The sequence below is a fragment of the Schistocerca cancellata genome, chromosome 11, assembly GCF_023864275.1.
Source record: "Schistocerca cancellata isolate TAMUIC-IGC-003103 chromosome 11, iqSchCanc2.1, whole genome shotgun sequence".
Lineage (NCBI taxonomy): Eukaryota > Metazoa > Arthropoda > Insecta > Orthoptera > Acrididae > Schistocerca > Schistocerca cancellata.
The window spans coordinates 70,255,387-70,274,066 of record NC_064636.1 but is presented as its reverse complement, the minus strand read 5'-3'; the positions used below and the strand labels follow the sequence as shown (position 1 = coordinate 70,274,066).

General features: G+C 46.4%; 1 protein-coding gene across 1 annotated transcript in view; it reads left to right on the top strand.

Moving 5' to 3' along the window:
• LOC126108215 (U4/U6 small nuclear ribonucleoprotein Prp31-like) overlaps positions 1 to 18,680 on the top strand; it is a 138,408-nt gene that overhangs the window by 102,094 nt on the left and 17,634 nt on the right. The window contains exon 4 of the mRNA XM_049913449.1: positions 16,700 to 17,071. Coding sequence (XP_049769406.1) covers positions 16,700 to 17,071 — 372 coding nt within the window. The remainder of the gene's footprint in view (positions 1 to 16,699; positions 17,072 to 18,680) is intronic.

The following is an 18,680-nucleotide window of genomic DNA, read 5'->3' as shown; positions in this document are numbered from 1 at the left end:
GTGGTTCACAAAGAAACAAAAAAACGGTATGCAGCGAACTTTTGGGACAGTACGAGAATCGTAGAGATGAATTTCTTGGAAGAATTGTGGCAGGTGATGAAACGTGGCTCCATCATTTTTCACCAGAGACAAAGAGGCAATCAATGGAATGGCATCATGCAAATTCACTCAAGAAAAAAAAATCAAAAACACACCTTCTGCTGGAAAAGTTACGGCTACGGTGTTTTTCGATTCCGAAGGACTCTTGCTTGTGGACATCGTGCCAAGTGCATCCACCATAAATTCTGATGCATATGTGACGTCACTGAAGACCCTTCAAGCTCGACTGAGTCGTGTTCGACCACATCGGCAAAAGCAGGATGTTTTGTTGTTGCACGACAATGCACGGCCACATGTCAGTCAAAAACCGTGGAAGCGATCACAAAACTGGGATGGACAACACTGAAACACCCGCCTTACAGTCCTGACCTGGCTCCATGTGACTATCATCTCTTTGGGAAACTGAAAGACTCTCTTCGTGGAACACGGTTTGAAGATGATGACTCCCTTGTGCACGCTGCCAAACAGTGGCTCCAACAGGTTTACCGTGCGGGTATACAGGCGCTGGTTCCAAGATGGCGTAAGGCAATTGAGAGGGATGCAAATTATGTGGAGAAATGAAAATATTGCTGCTAGAGGATGTATCTACACAATGTAAAACTTTCAAACATGTGGAATAAAAGATGGATTTAAAGAAAAATACTGTCCATTTCTTTTGGAGTGACCCTCGTATGTATACAGGGTGAGTCAGGAGGAAAGGTACATGCTTTAAGGGGTGATACTAGTGGTGATTGTAAACAAAAAAAAACTCCTAATAAATGTATGCCCTTTTCTTAACCGTTTCCGGGTAAACCAATGAAAGCAACGAGGAACGGCAAACGTGTAGCGTCGTTCTTGCTAACCGTTTCAGTACACAGTTCACTTGCGCATGGTGCAGTTGTTTACCTCAAGTCTCAGTTCTAAAATGGTTCAAATGGCTCTGAGCACTATGGGACTTCATCTGTGGTCATCAGTCCCCTAGAACTTAGAACTACTTAAACCTAACTAACCTAAGGACATCACGCACATCCATGTCCGAGGCAGGATTCGAACCTGCGACCGTAGCAGTCGCGCGGTTCCGGACTGCGCGCCTAGAACCGCTAGACCACCTCGGCCGGCCAAGTCTCAGTCTGACATTGCTTTGGTAGTGCACGGGACTACAGCGTTGTTACGTGAACAACGAATACAGTTTAGTGCAGTGGAAATGCCACGGATATTCACACATGCAGAGTATGCTGACGTGGTGTTGGCCTATGGTTTGTCCAATGGGAATTCCAGAGCTGCTGTGCGAGAATACCGACACCGATTTCCGAATCGCAGATAGCACCGTGTTTAACAGGGTGTTTTCACGGATTGCGTGAGCGTGGGCACACTTCCCACCGTAAATGTTGTCTCTGAACATCCCGTAGAACAAACTCTTAATGAAGTTGAGAACATTATTGAAGTAGTGAAACGCAACCCTATTACTAGCTCTAGACGAATTGCCGCCCGACTTGGTATTCCGCAGACACGAGTGATACGCACAGTACACAAGCGCGGTCCGTATCCCTTTCATCGGCAGAGCGTACAATATCTGAATGAAAGAGATGCTGCCGCCCGGCAAGAATTCTGTCAGTGGATCACTACCAATGAGCGATTAAATCAACGTATTCTGTTCACTGATGAGCCAACATATACCTGCAACGGAATCAACAACACGCGCATCTCTCATGTATGGGCAAATGAAAATGTGCACCCTACTGTGGAAAAGAATTTTGAACGGCGTATTTCAATGAACGTGTGGTGCGGTGTTACTGATGACCAATTCATCGTTCCAGTTGTTTTACACTACTGGCCATTAAAATTGCTACCGCAAGAAGAAATGCAGATGATAAACGGATATACATTGGACAAATATATTATACTAGAACTCACATGTGATTACATTTTCACGCAATTTGGGTGCATAGATCCTGAGAAATTAGTACCAAGAACAACCACCTCTGGCCGTAAAACAGCCTTCATACGACTGGGCATTGAGTCAAACAGAGCTCAGATGGCGTGTACAGGTACAGCTGCCCATGCAACTTCAACACGATATCACAGTCCATCAAGAGCAGTGACTGGCGTATTGCGACGAGCCAGTTGCTCGGCCGCCATTGACCAGACGTTTTCAGTTGGTGAGAGATCTGGAGAATGTGCTGGCCATGGCAGCAGTCGAACATTTTCTGTATCCACAAAGGCCCGTACAGGACCTGCAACATGCGGTCGTGCATTATCCTGCTGAAATGTAGGGTTTCGCAGGGATCGAATGAAGGCTAGAGCCACAGAAGTTCGAAGTATGGCGAGTACTTCAATGCGAGATGCTTTTAATAATTTCCACAACGAAATTCTGTCTCGAAATCTGACAGAAAACCCAAAGAGATTCTGGTCATACATAAAGCACACAAGTGGTAAGACGCCATCAGTACCTTCACCGCGCGATAATAACGGCGAAGTCACTGATGACATTGCCACTAAAGCAGAGTTATTAAATACGGTTTTCCGAAACTCCTTCACCAAAGAAGACGAAGTATATATTCCTGAATTCCAATCAAGAACAACTGCGAAGATGAGAAACGTAGAAGTAGATATCCTCGGTGTAACAAAGCAGCTTAAGCCACTTAACGTAAGGCCTCCGGTCCAGATTGTATACCAGTCTGGTTCCTCTCAGAGTATGCTGATAAAATAGCTCCATATTTAGCAATTATATACAACCACTTGCTCACAGAAAGATCCATACCTAAAGGCTGGAAAACTGATCAAGTCATACCAATACCCAAAAGGGAAGTAGGAGTAGTCCACTGAATTACAGGCCCCTATCACTAACGTCGATTTGCAGCAGGTTTTTTGAACATATATTGTGTTCGAACGTTACGAAGTACCTCGAAGAAAACGATTTATAGTCAGCACAGATTCAGAAAATATCGTTCTTGTGAAACACAACTAGCACTTTACATTCATGAACCAATGAGTGCTATCGACAGGGGATGTCAAAGGTGACAGTTCGTAGTAATACACGGAAAGTCATCGAGTAAAACGGAAGTAATAACTGTCGTTACCCAAGGAAGAGTTATAGGCCTTCCATTGTTCCTGATCTATATTAACGACATGGGAGACAATCTGAGTAGCCGTCTTAGACTGTTTGCAGATGACGCTGTCTTTTATCGCCTTGTAAAGTCATCAGATGGGCAAAACGAATAGCAAAATGATTTAGATAAGATATCTGTATGGTGTGAAAAGTGGCAGTTGACCCCGAATAAAGAAAAGTGTGAAGTTATTCACATGAGTACTCGAAATTTCGATTACGCGAAAAGTCACACGAAACTGAAGGCTGTAAATTCAACTAAATACTTAGGGATTACAGTTAGAAATAACCTAGATAGAAACGATCACATATATAATGTTGTGGGTAGAGCAAACCAAAGACTGCGATTCATTGCCAGAACACTTAGAAGGTGCAACAGGATGACTAAACAGACTGCTTACCCCACACTTGTCCGCCCTATTCTGGAGTATTGCTGTGCGGTGTGGGATCCGCATTACGTGGGACTGACGGATGACATCGAAAAAGTACAAAGAAGGGCAGCTCCTTTTGTATTATAGCGAAATAGGGGAGATAGTGCAACAGACATGATACGTGAACTGGAGTGGCAATCATTAAGGCGTTTTTCGTTGCGACGGGATCTTCTCATGAAATTTCAGTCACCAGTTATCTACTACGATTGCGAAAACATTCTATTGGCACCCATCTGCATAGGGAGAAATGATCATCACTATAAAATAAGAGAAATCAGGGCTCGCACAGAAAAATTTAAGTGCTCGGTTTTCCTGCGCACCTTTGGTGAGTGCAACAGTAGAGAGACTGCTTGAAGATGCTTCATAGAACCCTCTGCCAGGCACTTTATTGTGAATAGCAGAAAAATCACGTAGATGTAGATTTAATATCCTTTCTCATTATACATACACTCCTGGAAATTGAAATAAGAACACCGTGAATTCATTGTCCCAGGAAGGGGAAACTTTATTGACACATTCCTAGGGTCAGATACATCACATGATCACACTGACAGAACCACAGGCACATAGACACAGGCAACAGAGCATGCACAATGTCGGCACTAGTACAGTGTATATCCACCTTTCGCAGCAATGCAGGCTGCTATTCGCCCATGGAGACGATCGTAGAGATGCTGGATGTAGTCCTGTGGAACGGCTTGCCATGCCATTTCCACCTGGCGCCTCAGTTGGACCAGCGTTCGTGCTGGACGTGCAGACCGCGTGAGACGACGCTTCATCCAGTCCCAAACATGCTCAGTGGGGGACAGATCCGGAGATCTTGCTGGCCAGGGTAGTTGACTTAAACCTTCTAGAGCACGTTGGGTGGCACGGGATACATGCGGACGTGCATTGTCCTGTTGGAACAGCAAGTTCCCTTGCCGGTCTAGGAATGGTAGAACGATGGGTTCGATGACGGTTTGGATGTACCGTGCACTATTCAGTGTCCCCTCGACGATCACCAGTGGTGTACGGCCAGTGTAGGAGATAGCTCCCCACATCATGATGCCGGGTGTTGGCCCTGTGTGCCTCGGTCGTATGCAGTCCTGATTGTGGCGCTCACCTGCACGGCGCCAAACACGCATACGACCATCATTGGCACCATGGCAGAAGCGACTCTCTTCCTGAAGACGACACGTCTCCATTCGTCCCTCCATTCACGCCTGTCGCGACACCACTGGAGGCGGGCTGCACGATGTTGGGGCGTGAGCGGAAGACGGCCTAACGGTGTGCGGGACCGTAGCCCAGCTTCATGGAGACGGTTGCGAATGGTCCTCGCCGATACCCCAGGAGCAACAGTGTCCCTAATTTGCTGGGAAGTGGCAGTGCGGTCCCCTACGGCACTGCGTAGGATCCTACGGTCTTGGCGTGTATCCGTGCGTCGCTGCGGTCCGGTCCCAGGTCGACGGGCACGTGCACCTTCCGCCGACCACTGGCGACAACATCGATGTACTGTGGAGACCTCACGCCCCACGTGTTGAGCAATTCGGCGGTACGTCCACCCGGCCTCCCGCATGCCCACTATACGCCCTCGCTCAAAGTCCGTCAACTGCACATACGGTTCACGTCCACGCTGTCGCGGCATGCTACCAGTGTTAAAGACTGCGATGGAGCTCCGTATGCCACGGCAAACTGGCTGACACTGACGGCGGCGGTGCACAAATGCTGCGCAGCTAGCGCCATTCGACAGCCAACACCGCGGTTCCTGGTGTGTCCGCTGTGCCGTGCGTGTGATCATTGCTTGTACAGCCCTCTCGCAGTGTCCGGAGCAAGTATGGTGGGTCTGACACACCGGTGTCAATGTGTTCTTTTTTCCATTTCCAGGAGTGTATTTTTAAACATAAGTTGTGTAAACAACACTGTTCTGTTTTGTTTGTTCCTCTCAGATGGTTTTCACAGTAAACAGGAATGTAGTATTTGGCTTATCGGTTTATGATCAAAATACTGCTACTACTACTGCTACTACAGAATCTGAATTTGCAGTAACAATAAACAAAGCTCAAGGTCAGAGAGGGGGGGGACAGGGTAGAAAATATGGACAGAGGAGTGAGAGAAAATGGATATAGAAAGCGGAACGGAGGAGATGGACAGAGAGAAGTGGCAGGAAGAGATGGAGAGAGAGGCAAAATAAGTCGGACATAGAAGGGGGAGGAGCTGATAGACTGAGAGATGGGGAGAGAGAATGGGCAGGAGGAGATGGAAAGAGAAAAAGAGAGGGAGGAACGAGAAGGTGCACAGAGAAAAAAGGGGAGGAGGTGATAGAGAGGTGGATGGAGGAGGAAATGGTCAGAGAGGCGGAGGAGAAGACACGGGCTCAGACGGGGGGGGGGGGGGGGGCGGGAGAAGGAGATTAGTGCATATAGCCTATTCCTATACGTATCAACTACACTATGTGGTCAAAAGTATCCGGACACCCCCAGAAACATACATTTTCATATTAGGTGCATTGTGCTGCCACCTACTGCCCGGTACTCCATATCAGCCACCTCAGTAGTCATTAGACATCGTGAGAGAGCAGAATGGGGCGCTCCCCGGAACTCACGCACTTCGGAAGTGGTCAGATGATTGGATATGTCACTTGTGCGATACGTCTGTACGCGAGATTTCCACACTCCTAAACATCCATAGGTCCACTGTTTCCGATGTGATAGTAAAGTGGAAACGTGAGGGGACACGTACAGCACAAAAGCTTACATGCCGACCTTGACTGGCAGAGACCTCTGACAGTTGAAGTGGATCGTAATGAATAATAGGCAGACATCTATCCGGACCATCACGTCAGGAATTCCAAACAGCATCAGGATCCACTGCTGCTTCTATGACAGTTAGGCGAGAGGTGAGAAAGCTTACATTTGATGGTCGAGTGGCTGCTCATAAGCCACACATCACGCCAGTAAATGCCAAACGACGCCTCGCTTGGTGTAAGGAGTGTAAACATTGGACGATTGAACAGTGGAAAAACGTTGTGTGGAGTGACGAATAACGGTACACAACGTGGCGATCCGATGGCAGAGTGTGGGTATGGCAAATACCCGGTGAACGTCATCTGCCAGCGTGTGTAGCGGCAACAGTAAAATTCTGAAGCGGGGGGCTATGGTGTGGTCGTGTTTTTCGTGGAGGGGGCTTGTTTTGTGTGGCAGTATCACAGCACAGGCCTACATTGATATTTTAAGCACCTTCTTCCTTTGTGCTGTTGCAGAGCAATTCGGGAATGGCGATTGCATCTTTCGACACGATCGAACACCTGTTCATAATGCATGGCCTGTGGCGGAGTGGTTACACGACAATAACATCCCTGTAATGGAATGGCCTGCAGAGAATCCTGAACCGAATACTGTAGAACACTTTTGGGATGTTTTGGAACGCCGACTTCGTGCCAGGCTTCACCGACCGACATCGGTACCTTCCCTCAGTGCAGCACTCCGTGAAGAATGGGCTGCCATTCCCCAAGTAACCTTCCAGCACCCGATTGAACATATGCCTGCGAGAGGAAGCTGTCATCACGGCTAAGGGTGGGCCAACACCATATTGAATTCCAGTATTGCTGATGGAGGGCGCCACGAACTTGTAAGTCATTTTCAGCCAGATGTCCAGATACTTTTGATCATATAGTGAACCTAGCAAACAAGCTTCAAAAGGCTATATCACGCACATGGGTTCCTATTCAAAATACTGTGTACTCATTCCCCTGTACATCTCCTAAAAGCCTGTAACGGGAATTACCGAATACCCTGTATAGTGACTGAATTGGCATATCTGAGGAGTATATTACCGTCTAGCGGGATTCGCGTCAAGCGAACAGTGATAAAAGTCTGCTCCAGTGTGCTACCACCTAGGCATTGGCACAAACATTTAATTCATTGGTAAGGGGCAGCTATGCACACCGTGAACCATACACGATGTTTGTCAAATCCGTAGGTATTATACCATAAGGCAATTACTGTATTTCACGCCAGGTGCGCATGCGAAAAAGCTCCTTTTTTAATGTGCACAACTGACAATGTGCTCATGGCCCATTCGCCAAGTTTCGCTGAGTCTGGAGGAGTAGCAGTGTAGCATAGTAGAGTAGATTTAAATGCAGTATACAGATCGAAAGCCAACCGTCTTCCCGCAGTGGTAACACCGAAGCTAAGCACTGTCGGGCTGGCCTAGCACTTCGATGGGTGTTCATGCGGTCTGCCGAGCGCTGTTGGCAAGCAGTGTGCAGCCAGCCCTTTTGAGGCAAACTGAAGAGCTACTTGATTGAGAAGTAGTGGCTCCAGTCTCGGAAACTGACATACGGCCGAGAGAGCGGTGTGACGCCTGTGGACTCAGGACGACACGGCGGCCGGTCGGTACCGGTGAGTCTTCATGGCCTGTTCGGGAGGAGTTTAGTTTTTTAGTTTTTACATATCGAGCATCAATAAAACCAACAAAGTGCAGATACGGATTCCTCACTGGAAATGGAAAAGAAAATGCCCTATGAGCTTGTGTCTGTAAATGAATCATGGCGACAGTAGATGGCATTGACAAATGAATGTTCCTCTGACCACGTGCCGTGTGTTCCTTGTATATTGTGAGCTGTGTAATACACGCATCGTATTGTAAGCAGCAGATTGGTCTGTTATTCATGTCGGGAACAAGCCGAGATGGTATTTGTGTATAGCCAAGCAGATGGAAACGGTCGAGAGGCAGCATGGACATACCAAAGCAAGTACAGTACCCTCACGGACAGTAACTACATACCACTTAACATGTCAAGCCCTATTTGGGCGCTTGTCATCGTGGGCCCTTTCAGAAAGAGGAACGTGCAAGGACGTGGCGGACTATGCGTGCAACAGATTTGGAGGACCAGTTTCCACAGGATATTGAGACAAACCCTAGTACAAGCTCTAGGCAAGTAGCCTGCCAACATGGTGTTAGCCAAAGTACAATTACATGTATCCTGGATGACAAACGCTACTGTCTCCATCACCTGTAACGGGCGTAAGGATTATTGGCAGCGGATTTATCTCTATGGGAAGAATTTTGTCGACGGTTTTTGCGCCAGATCATAATTATAGGATTTCTGTCGTCAGTCCTCTTTATTGTCGAAGCAACCTTTACCAGAATTGGTGTCATCAATCTGTATAATCATCATCTGTGGGCTACAAAGTCCTCGAGTAATGGTTGAGGTGTCTCATCAGCACCAGTTCAGCGTCACTGTGTACGCAGGGATTCTTGGCCACCACATACTTGGACCAATCATTATTCCGCAACGCCTCAACAGAGGAATGTACCTGGACTTTCTACGGAATACTCTGCCTTGGCTGCTTGAGAATGTGCGTTTGGTAATATGACAGGTTAAGTGGTTTTTGCATGATGGAGCACCACCCTACTTCCTCATTACATTTCACTGACGCGTCTACAACATCTTCTCCACATGTTGGATAGGAAGCAGGTGCCCTGTAGCATGGCCTGCTAGATCATTGGACTTAAACCCCATGCATTTTTACATCTGGGGCATCTGAAAAGCGTTGTGTATGCTGAACCAGTTTCTGAAGTGCAGACCCTTCACCAACATGTTCACGACGCCTGTGACTGTATTCGGAGAGAGACTGGAATGAGCGAAAGAGTGTAACTATCCATGATTCGACATGTGGATGTGTGCATTGCATATCCTGGACGCCACTTTGAACATCTGTTGTGACCGGCATGTAATGCAGCTCTGTACTGTGTTCCAGGACGTTTAGTTGTCATTGCATTCATAGTGTCCATTTCCAGACACGTGTCCATTGGGCCTTTTTTCCTCCACTTTGAGTCAGGAACCTCTCCCTGCAGTTTTTCGGCTTTATTAATGTTCACCCTGTATTTCAGATTATTGTATCTGTGTTACGTTTAACAGCATTCAAAGAAATACATCCAAAAACTATGCAAAGTGTCAAAAGTTAGGGTGTTCACAAGCTCTTCTGCTCATAAACAACAGCCGCCATTGTCCACAACTGAATATCAATGCAAAATTGTGTCACTGTATGACACATTATCAGGAAATCTGACATCATAAACACCGAGATGTGTCAAAAACTAGGTGTTTTTTACATTCTTTGAGGAATTGGTGAAGGTGGGAGCGTTACTGGCATAAGAATTAAATGAAGAGACTGTGAAAGGTGACGGTTTCTAGCCCTATTCTATATCGTCCATACCGTTCGGTTCGGTAGGTTAGACTCGGTAGTGACGTAATTTTCGGTTCAGTAACCGAATTTGCTATTCTGTACACTGCTGAGGACTGTTATGGTTGGGGCCGCCTGACGATTTATCATCTATTTACCGGAGGTGGTGACATATCGCTAAGGCAGTTCATTCGGCTTGGTGTGCTTTGATTCTGAAGATAATTTGTCATTTCAGAAATACTAAGTGACTTTTCAGTTTTGGATGTAGAGATTATGTTTTACTGAAGAATCACAGGGATGCTTCCAAGTGGAAAGGGAGTTCATAAATGCTATTATGCATTCATTTCAGCCCAGAATCACGGAAGTGGATACAGCACTGTTATGGTGAATGCAAAGCAACAAAAGCGGGCAAGAAGCTGAAGGAAACCCTATGTCATGGTATTTGCCAACGTAATCTACGGGACGAGACGAACCCTTTTGAAATGCCCAAGGGCAACTTTGTGGGAAGGTACTGACCGAAGAGGAAGGCAGTCCATAACTTGCTTGAGGAAATGTGGCTGTACATGAGAGCCCATCAAAGAGCTACAGCCATCCTTTTGCGCCTGAATGTATATTTGTCAATTGAACAGTCCTTGTCAGTCATCAAATTTTTAACACAGGCAGTTATTTTGAGGCAAGCCAATCATACTGTTCGAAACTGGTCAGTAACAGTCTTACTGCATACTGGTTTTGTTTCAAACATGGCACCCATAAACAACATACATACATGACGCGTGACTAGGGCCTCCCGTCGGGTAGACCGCTCGCCTGGTGCAAGTCTTTCGATTTGACGCCACTTCGGCGACTTGCGCGTCGATGGGGATGAAATGATGATGGTTAGGACAACACAACACCCAGTTCCTGAGCGGAGAAAATCTCCGACGCAGCCGGGAATCGAACCCAGGCCCTTAGGATTGACAGTCTGTCGCGCTGACCACTCAGCTACCGGGGGCGGACACGCATAAACAACAGACACGCAATGACAATACGCAAAGCCATTTCAGTGTCACTGGGATTCGAACATACTAATTTCTCCTTTTCTTCCACCATTTCCGCTGATGTTTTATACTGGTCAACCAGAACATTATGACCACCTACCTAATAGTCGCAGTGTCCAGCTTTGGCACAGATAACAGCAGCGACACGTTGTGGAATGGAAGCAATGAGGCCTCGGTAGGTCATTGGAGGGAGTTGGCACCACGTCTGCACACGCAAGTCATCTAATTCTCGTAAATTCCGGGGAGGAGCTCTGACACCGAGTTCGATCACATCCTACATGTGTTCAATTGGGTTCAGATCTGGTAACCAGGGGGGCAGCACATCAATTGGAAGTCGTTACTGTGTTCCTCGAACCAGTCAATCACATTCCTGGCCTTGTGACATGGCGCATTATCTAGCTGAAAAATGCCACCGCCATCGGGAAACATGCTCGTCATGGAGGGGTGTACATGGTCTGCAACCAGTGTACGATACTCCTTGGCCTCCTCTGGACCCTCAGATGCCCAAGTCAATGTTCCCTAGAGTATAATGGGGGCGCTGTCAGTTTGTCTCTTCCCTGTAGTAAAGGTGTCAAGGACCTATTCCCCTGGAAGACAACATGTTTGTCAGCATGATGAAGAAGGTCTCGGGATTCATCAGACTGTGCACCACTCTGCTACTGCGCCAATGTCCGGCACTGATGGCCACATGCCCATTTCAGTCGTAGTTGGCAATGTCGTGGTGTTAACATTGTCACACGCATGGGTTATCAGTTGCGCAGGCCCGTTGTTAGTAGTGTTCTGTGCACTGTGTGTTTAGATACACTCGTACCCTGCCTTTTGTCAAAGTCTGATGTTAGTTCCACCACAGTTCACTGCCTGTCCTATTTTGCCAGTCTGCTCAGTCTATGACGTCTGATATGTGTAATGAGGTGTGGCTGCCCAACTCTATGACATCTGGACATAGTTTCACCTTGGTTTCACCACGTGTTGAAGACAATCACCACACCAATCCTCCAACACTCAACAAATCGTGCTCATGCCGAGCCTCTGGGCCATCACAATCTGCCTTCAGTCAAACTCAGATAGATTGTGCATCTTCCCCATTCTACGAGGGTCACTCCAGAAGAAATGCACACTATTTTTTTTTAATTCATCTTTTATTCTACATGTTTGAAAGTTTTACAGTATGTAGATACATACTTTAGGAACAATATATTCATTTCTCCATATAATTTCCATTCCTCTCAACTGCCTTACGCCATCTTGGAACCAGTGCCTGTATACCTGCATGGTAAAATTTGGACCAACCTGTTGGATCCACTGTTTGGCAGCGTGCACAAGGGAGTCATCATCTTCAAACCTTGTTCCACGAAGAGAGTCTTTCAGTTTCCCAAAGACATGATAGTTACAGGGAGCCAGGTCAGGACTGTAAGGCGGGTGTTATCCATCCAAGTTTTGTGATCGCTTCCATGGTTTTTTGACTGACATGTGGCCGTGCATTGTCCTGCAACAGCTAGACATCCTGCTTTTGCCGATGTGGTCGAACACGATTCAGTCGAGCTTGAAGTTTCTTCAGAGTCGTCACATATGCATCAGAATTTATGGTGGTTCCACTCGGCACGATGTCCACAAGCAAGAGTCCTTCGGAATCGAAAAACACTGTAGCCGTAACTTTTCCAGCAGAAGGTGTGGTTTTCAATTTTCTTTTTCTTGGGTGAATTTGCATGATGCCACTCCATTGATTGTCGGTTCGTCTCTGGAGAAAAATGATGGAGCCACGTTTCATCACCTGTCACAATTCTTCAAAGAAATTCATCTCCATCATTCTCGTACTGTTCCAAAAGTTCGCTGCATACCGATTTTCTTGTTTCTTTGTAGGCCACTGTCAACATGCTGGGAACCCACCTGGCACAAACCTTTTTCAACGCCAACACTTTCAGTATGCTGCAAACACTTCCTTCCCCTATCACAACGTAGCGTGACAATTCTTTCACTGTGATGCGTCTGTCAGCAGTCACCAATTCGCTAACTCCCTACGCATTGTCTGGAGTGTGTGCAGTACGAGGCCTGCTGCTGTGAGGACAATCCTCAATATTGCCGTGCCCGCTTTCATCATGTAACCAGTTTTCCCACCGACTAACTGTACTGCGGTCGACAGCAGCATCTCTGTACACCTTTTTCAACCTCTTGTGGATGTTTCCCACTGTTTTTCACAGCACAGGAATTCTATGACAGCGCGTTGATTCTGACGAACGTCAAGTGTAGCAGCCATCTTGAAGACGTGCTGTGATGGCGCCATTCAGGGGAACAGGTTGAACTAAGTTTGAAAACAAGCGGGAAGGATGCATCTACACACTGTAAAACTTTCACACATGCAGAATGAAAACTGTAGTTTTCAAAAAATAGTGTGATTTTGATTTGGAGTGACCATGTAGCACGCTCACTGATACTACATGCATCATGCATGTGTGACTAGCAGTTATCCCTCGCAGGTGACACTGCTATCATCAGGACAGATTTATATCAGTACTAGGTCGGAGGCCATAACGTTCTGGCAGATCAGTGTATACTGAACACATGTATACCAATTCAATTGTTAACCTGTAAGATCGTGGCTTAGGAGGATACGAACGACAAATGAAGTAAGTGGGAAAGGTGAGCGTCTGTGCAGCTAAAGTGCGCGTCATTTACGACGGCGGCCGAATTTAGGTTCGTTCTGCGCATCTGACGTCACAAAACACAGTCAGCCAATGAACAGAGAACGACGTTGCCAGAGCTCGACTGCAGTGCAGAGCACGGACGAGTGTCTTCAGTTTTAGAAGCGTTCAGTCATAAATAAAGCAACTGAACGAAAGCAATGTCTTGATAGCAGAATTTCTTTTATAGAAAGTTTGGAATAAGCATTCTTTATACCAATTGCATCATATTCTATTAATTAATTAAACCAAACAAGCAATAAGCCTCCTAATTCAGGCGATAGCAAGGAAAGGTGATTCTACCATTCTCACTAACCGGTTTTTCGCAATAAAGAACAGAGGTAATTGTTTATTTCCTATTGTACTTCGACGAAACATGAGTAATTCACAGTCATACCAACAGTGTTTGTCGGTATTTTGCGTCCTAGTTTAAAGTCCTTCATGAAGTCTCTCAAATAACGAGCCGCGTTAGTGTAACGCCGGCACGGTAGCTCAGCGTGTTCAGTCAGAGGGTTAACTGCGCTCTGTAATAAAAAAACTGAGTGAGTGGATCAATAATGAACTTCAACGGCGGTCAGGGGACGTCCGCCACGAACAATTACAACGAACGAAATGAGATTACAAAGAAAATAAAAGAAAAATTGTTATAGTATTTGGCTGCTAAGCGGAAGGTTCCGAGTTCTAACCTTGTTCGGTGCTTAATATTTTCTTTATTTAAAAACAATATCGAAGTGTCTTACTTCATGAGTTTTATTCATTTGAATGTAATTTTTTGAAATTTCTAGTGGCAACTGAAATCGACCATACGGAAAGTATACGCTGTGGACTTTTACCTCTGCAAACTCTTCAAAATTTCGTGCACTGGTTTACTACATTTAATGCTGCACAGTAACTGAGTTGAACATCGAAAGAAAATTAAGTCATTTATGGGGGGAAGGTATCAGTCAAGAAGATGTTAAAAATATAAATTTTTGGGCCTAATAGTTTTTGTGGCGTCGAATGTGTCAAAGCAGTGGGAACACCATGGGTCTGCACAGGCGAGCAGTGCAGTGATGACAAAATCGCGCACAGCGCGGAATGCGGGGAGCATGTCTCTGTAGCAGCGAAAGAGTTAATGCGGCCGAGGTGGCTTTACTTCATAAACTGCGCGCTCCCCCCTAAACGTAAGCTTGCGAACTACAGTAGAACCCCTCTAATCCGACCTTGGACGGTCCGTCACTCCGGTCAGTCCGACCATGCTCAGGCTCGCGAGCCTATGCCGACTCGTCACTGACTGGACGCCTGTCGGGCCATTGTTGCGGTGGCTATCGCTGTGCATATTGTTATACTGTACGTTATTGTGCAGTTTTATCCTTTGTTGGGATTAGAAGATGTCGTTGTTTGCTTTATTCCGTGTTCTCTACAGTACTTATCACTGTAGATTCACGTGGATTTCACACAATGATGCAAAAAACGCAATTTACATCGCCCTTCAATAAATCGAGCAGAATCCAACTTCAGCTCCAATGGACGTTGTGTGAAAAAAAAAGGGACACTGCAGCTAAATCTAGAATAACATCTGCTAAACAAAAATGTATCACTAACTTTTTTCCAAGTAATTCGTTTTCGTTTTTACTGTAAAAACAATGCATACAGTATAATCATTTCTTAGTTTATACATACAGTAGTTTATTTCTTTGTAAAAAATTTCTTTTTTATATACAGTGCTATGAATTTTTTTTTAGTTTGCAGTATACAGGGTGTTACAAAAAGGTACAGCCAAACTTTCAGGAAACATTCTTCACACACAAATAAAAAGAAAAGATGTTATGTGGATATGTGTCTGGAAACGCTTAATTTCCATGTTAGAGCTCATTTTATTACTTCTCTTCAAATCACATTAATCATGCAATGGAAACACACAGCAACAGAATGTAACAGCGTGACTTCAAACACTTTGTTACAGGAAATGTTCAAAATGTCCTCCGTTAGCGAGGATACGTGCATCCACCCTCTGTCGCATGGAATCCCTGATGCGCTGATGCAGCCCTGGAGAATGGCGTATTGTATCACAGCTGTCCACAATACGAGCATGAAGAGTCTCTACATTTGGTACCGGGGTTGCGTAGACGAGAGCTTTCAAATGCCCCCATAAATGAAAGTCAAGAGGGTTGAGGTCAGAAGAGCGTGGAGGCCATGGAATTGGTCCGCCTCTACCAATCCATCGGTCGCCGAATCTGTTGTTGAGAAGCATACGAATACTTCGACTGAAATGTGCAGGAGCTCCATCGTGTATGAACCACATGTTGTGTCGTACTTGTAAAGGCACATGTTCTAGCAGCACAGGTAGAGTATCCCGTATGAAATCGTGATAATGTGCTCCAGTGAGCATAGATGCAAGAACATACTGACAAAACTAAAATGAGCTCTAACATGGAAATTAAGCGTTTCCAGACACATGTCCACATAACATCTTTTCTTTTTATTTGTGTGTGAAGAATGTTTCCTGAAAGTTTGGCTGTACCTTTTTGTAACACCCTGTATACTGCAAACTAAAAAAAATTTTATAGCACTGTATATAAAAAAGAATTTTTTTACAAAGAAATAAATTACTGTATGTATAAACTAAGAAATGATTATACTGTATGCATTGTTTTTACAGTAAAAACGAAAACGAATTACTTGGAAAAAAGTTAGTGATACATTTTTGTTTAGCAGATGTTATTCTAGATTTAGCTGCAGTGTCCCTTTTTTTCCACACAACGTCCATTGGAGCTGAAGTTGGATTCTGCTCGATTTATTGAAGGGCGATGTAAATTGCGTTTTTTGCATCGGTGTGTGAAATCCACGTGAATCTACAGTGATAAGTACTGTAGAGAACACGGAATAAAGCAAACAACGACATCTTCCAATCCCAACAAATGATAAAACTGCACAATAACGTACAGTATAACAATATGCACAGCGATAGCCACTGCAACAATGGCCCGACAGGCGTCCAGTCAGTGACGAGTCGGCATAGGCTCGCGAGCCTGAGCATGGTGGGACTGACCGGAGTGACGGACCGTCCGAGGTCGGATTAGAGGGGCTCTACTGTATACTACACTATGGCGCTGCTTCTCTTGGCGCGTGCAACTGGCAACGCAGCAATCTCCCGTGTCTTGGCGGGCATGCGCGAGCCGCCAAGATAAAAGAATTGAACTAGAGTGTACGGTGTCGGCAGGTGGAACGCCGGCTGAGGCAGCTGCAGGCTCCGCCGCCGCCCAAGGAGACGCGTGCGCTGGCGCGGCCGCCGCCGGGCGTGGGCCTGCTGGGCGGCAGCGTGGGCGGCGGCACCGGCGTGTACGTGGGCGGCGGCGCGGGGCGGCGGCGCGGGGGGCGGCGCGCGCGCCGGCAGCGGCGCCAGAGGGGGCAGCTGACCGCGCTGGCCCGCCTGCGCAACAGGGTGCGGCTGGGCGACGCGTGGACCGGCGCCCCTCCGGAGGCCGACGGCTGCTGGGGCTGGGCCGGCGAGGGCGGAGGGGGCGGCGGGGTGGGCGGCGGCGCGGCGGGACCCGGCGGCGTCAGGGCGCCGCCCCCCGACGACAGGACCAAGGTCAGCCAGCGACCCGCGTCAGCCGTTTGACATTCTACATCTACATCTACATGACTACTCCGCAATTCACTTTTAAGTGCTTGGCAGAGCGTTCATCGAACCACAATCATACTATCTCTCTACCATTCCACTCCCGAACAGCGCGCGGGAAAAACAAACACCTAAACCTTTCTGTTCGCGCTCTGTTTTCTCTTATTTTATTTTGACGATCGTTCCTACCTATGTAGGTTGGGCTCAACAAAATATTTTCGCATTCGGAAGAGAAAGTTGGTGACTGAAATTTCGTAAATAGACCTCGCCGCGACGAAAAACGTCTTTGCTTTAATGACTTCCATCCCAACTCACGTATCATATCTGCCACACTCTATCCCCTATTACGTGATAATACAAAACGAGCTGCCCTTTTTTGCACCATTTCGATGTCCTCCGTCAATCCCACCTGGTAAGGATCCCACACTGCGCAGCAATATTCTAACAGAGGACGAACGAGTGTAGTGTAAGCTGTCTCTTTAGTGGACTTGTTGCATCTTCTAAGTGTCCTGCCAATGAAACGCAACCTTTGGCTCGCCTTCCCCACAATATTACCTATGTGGTCTTTCCAACTCAAGTTGTTCGTAATTTTAACACCCAGGTACTTCGTTGAATTGACAGCCTTGAGAATTGTACTATTTATCGAGTAATCGAATTCCAACGGATTTCTTTTGGAACTCGTGTGGATCACCTCATACTTTTCGTTATTTAGCGTCAACTGCCACCTGCCACATCGTACAGCAATCTTTTCTAAATCGCTTTGCAACTGATACTGGTCTTCGGATAACCTTACTAGACGGTAAATTACAGCATCATCTGCGAACAACCTACGAGAACTGCTCAGATTGTCACCCAGGTCATTTTATATAGATCAGGAACAGCAGAGGTCCCAGGACGCTTCCCTGGGGAACACCTGATATCACTTCAGTTTTACTCGATGACTTGCCGTCTATTACTACGAACTGCGACCTTCCTGACAGGAAATCACGAATCAAGTCGCACAGACGATAGCCCATAGGCCCGCAGCTTGACTAGAAGTCGCTTGTGAGGAACGGTGTCAAAAGCTTTCCAGAAATCTAGAAATACGGAATCAACTTGAGATCTCCTGTCAATAGCGGCCATTACTTCGTGCGAATAAAGAGCTAGCTGCGTTGCATAAGAACGATGTTTTCTGAAACCATGCTGATTACGTATTAATAGATCGTTCCGTTCGAGGTGATTCATAATGTTTGAATACAGTATATGCTCCAAAACCCTACTGCAAACCGACGTCAGTGATATAGGTCTGTAGTTCGATGGATTACTCCTACTACCCTCCTTAAACACTGGTGCGACCTGCGCAATTTTCCAATCTGTAGGTACAGATCTATCGGTGAGCGAGCGGTTGTATATGATTTCTAAGTAGGGAGCTATTGTATCAGCGTAATCTGAAAGGAACCTAATCGGTATACAATCTGGACCTGAAGACCTGCCCGTATCAAGCGATTTGAGTTGCTTCGCAACCCCTAAGGTATCTACTTCTAAGAAACTCATGCTAGCAGCTGTTCCTGTTTCAAATTCTGGAATATTCCATTCGTCT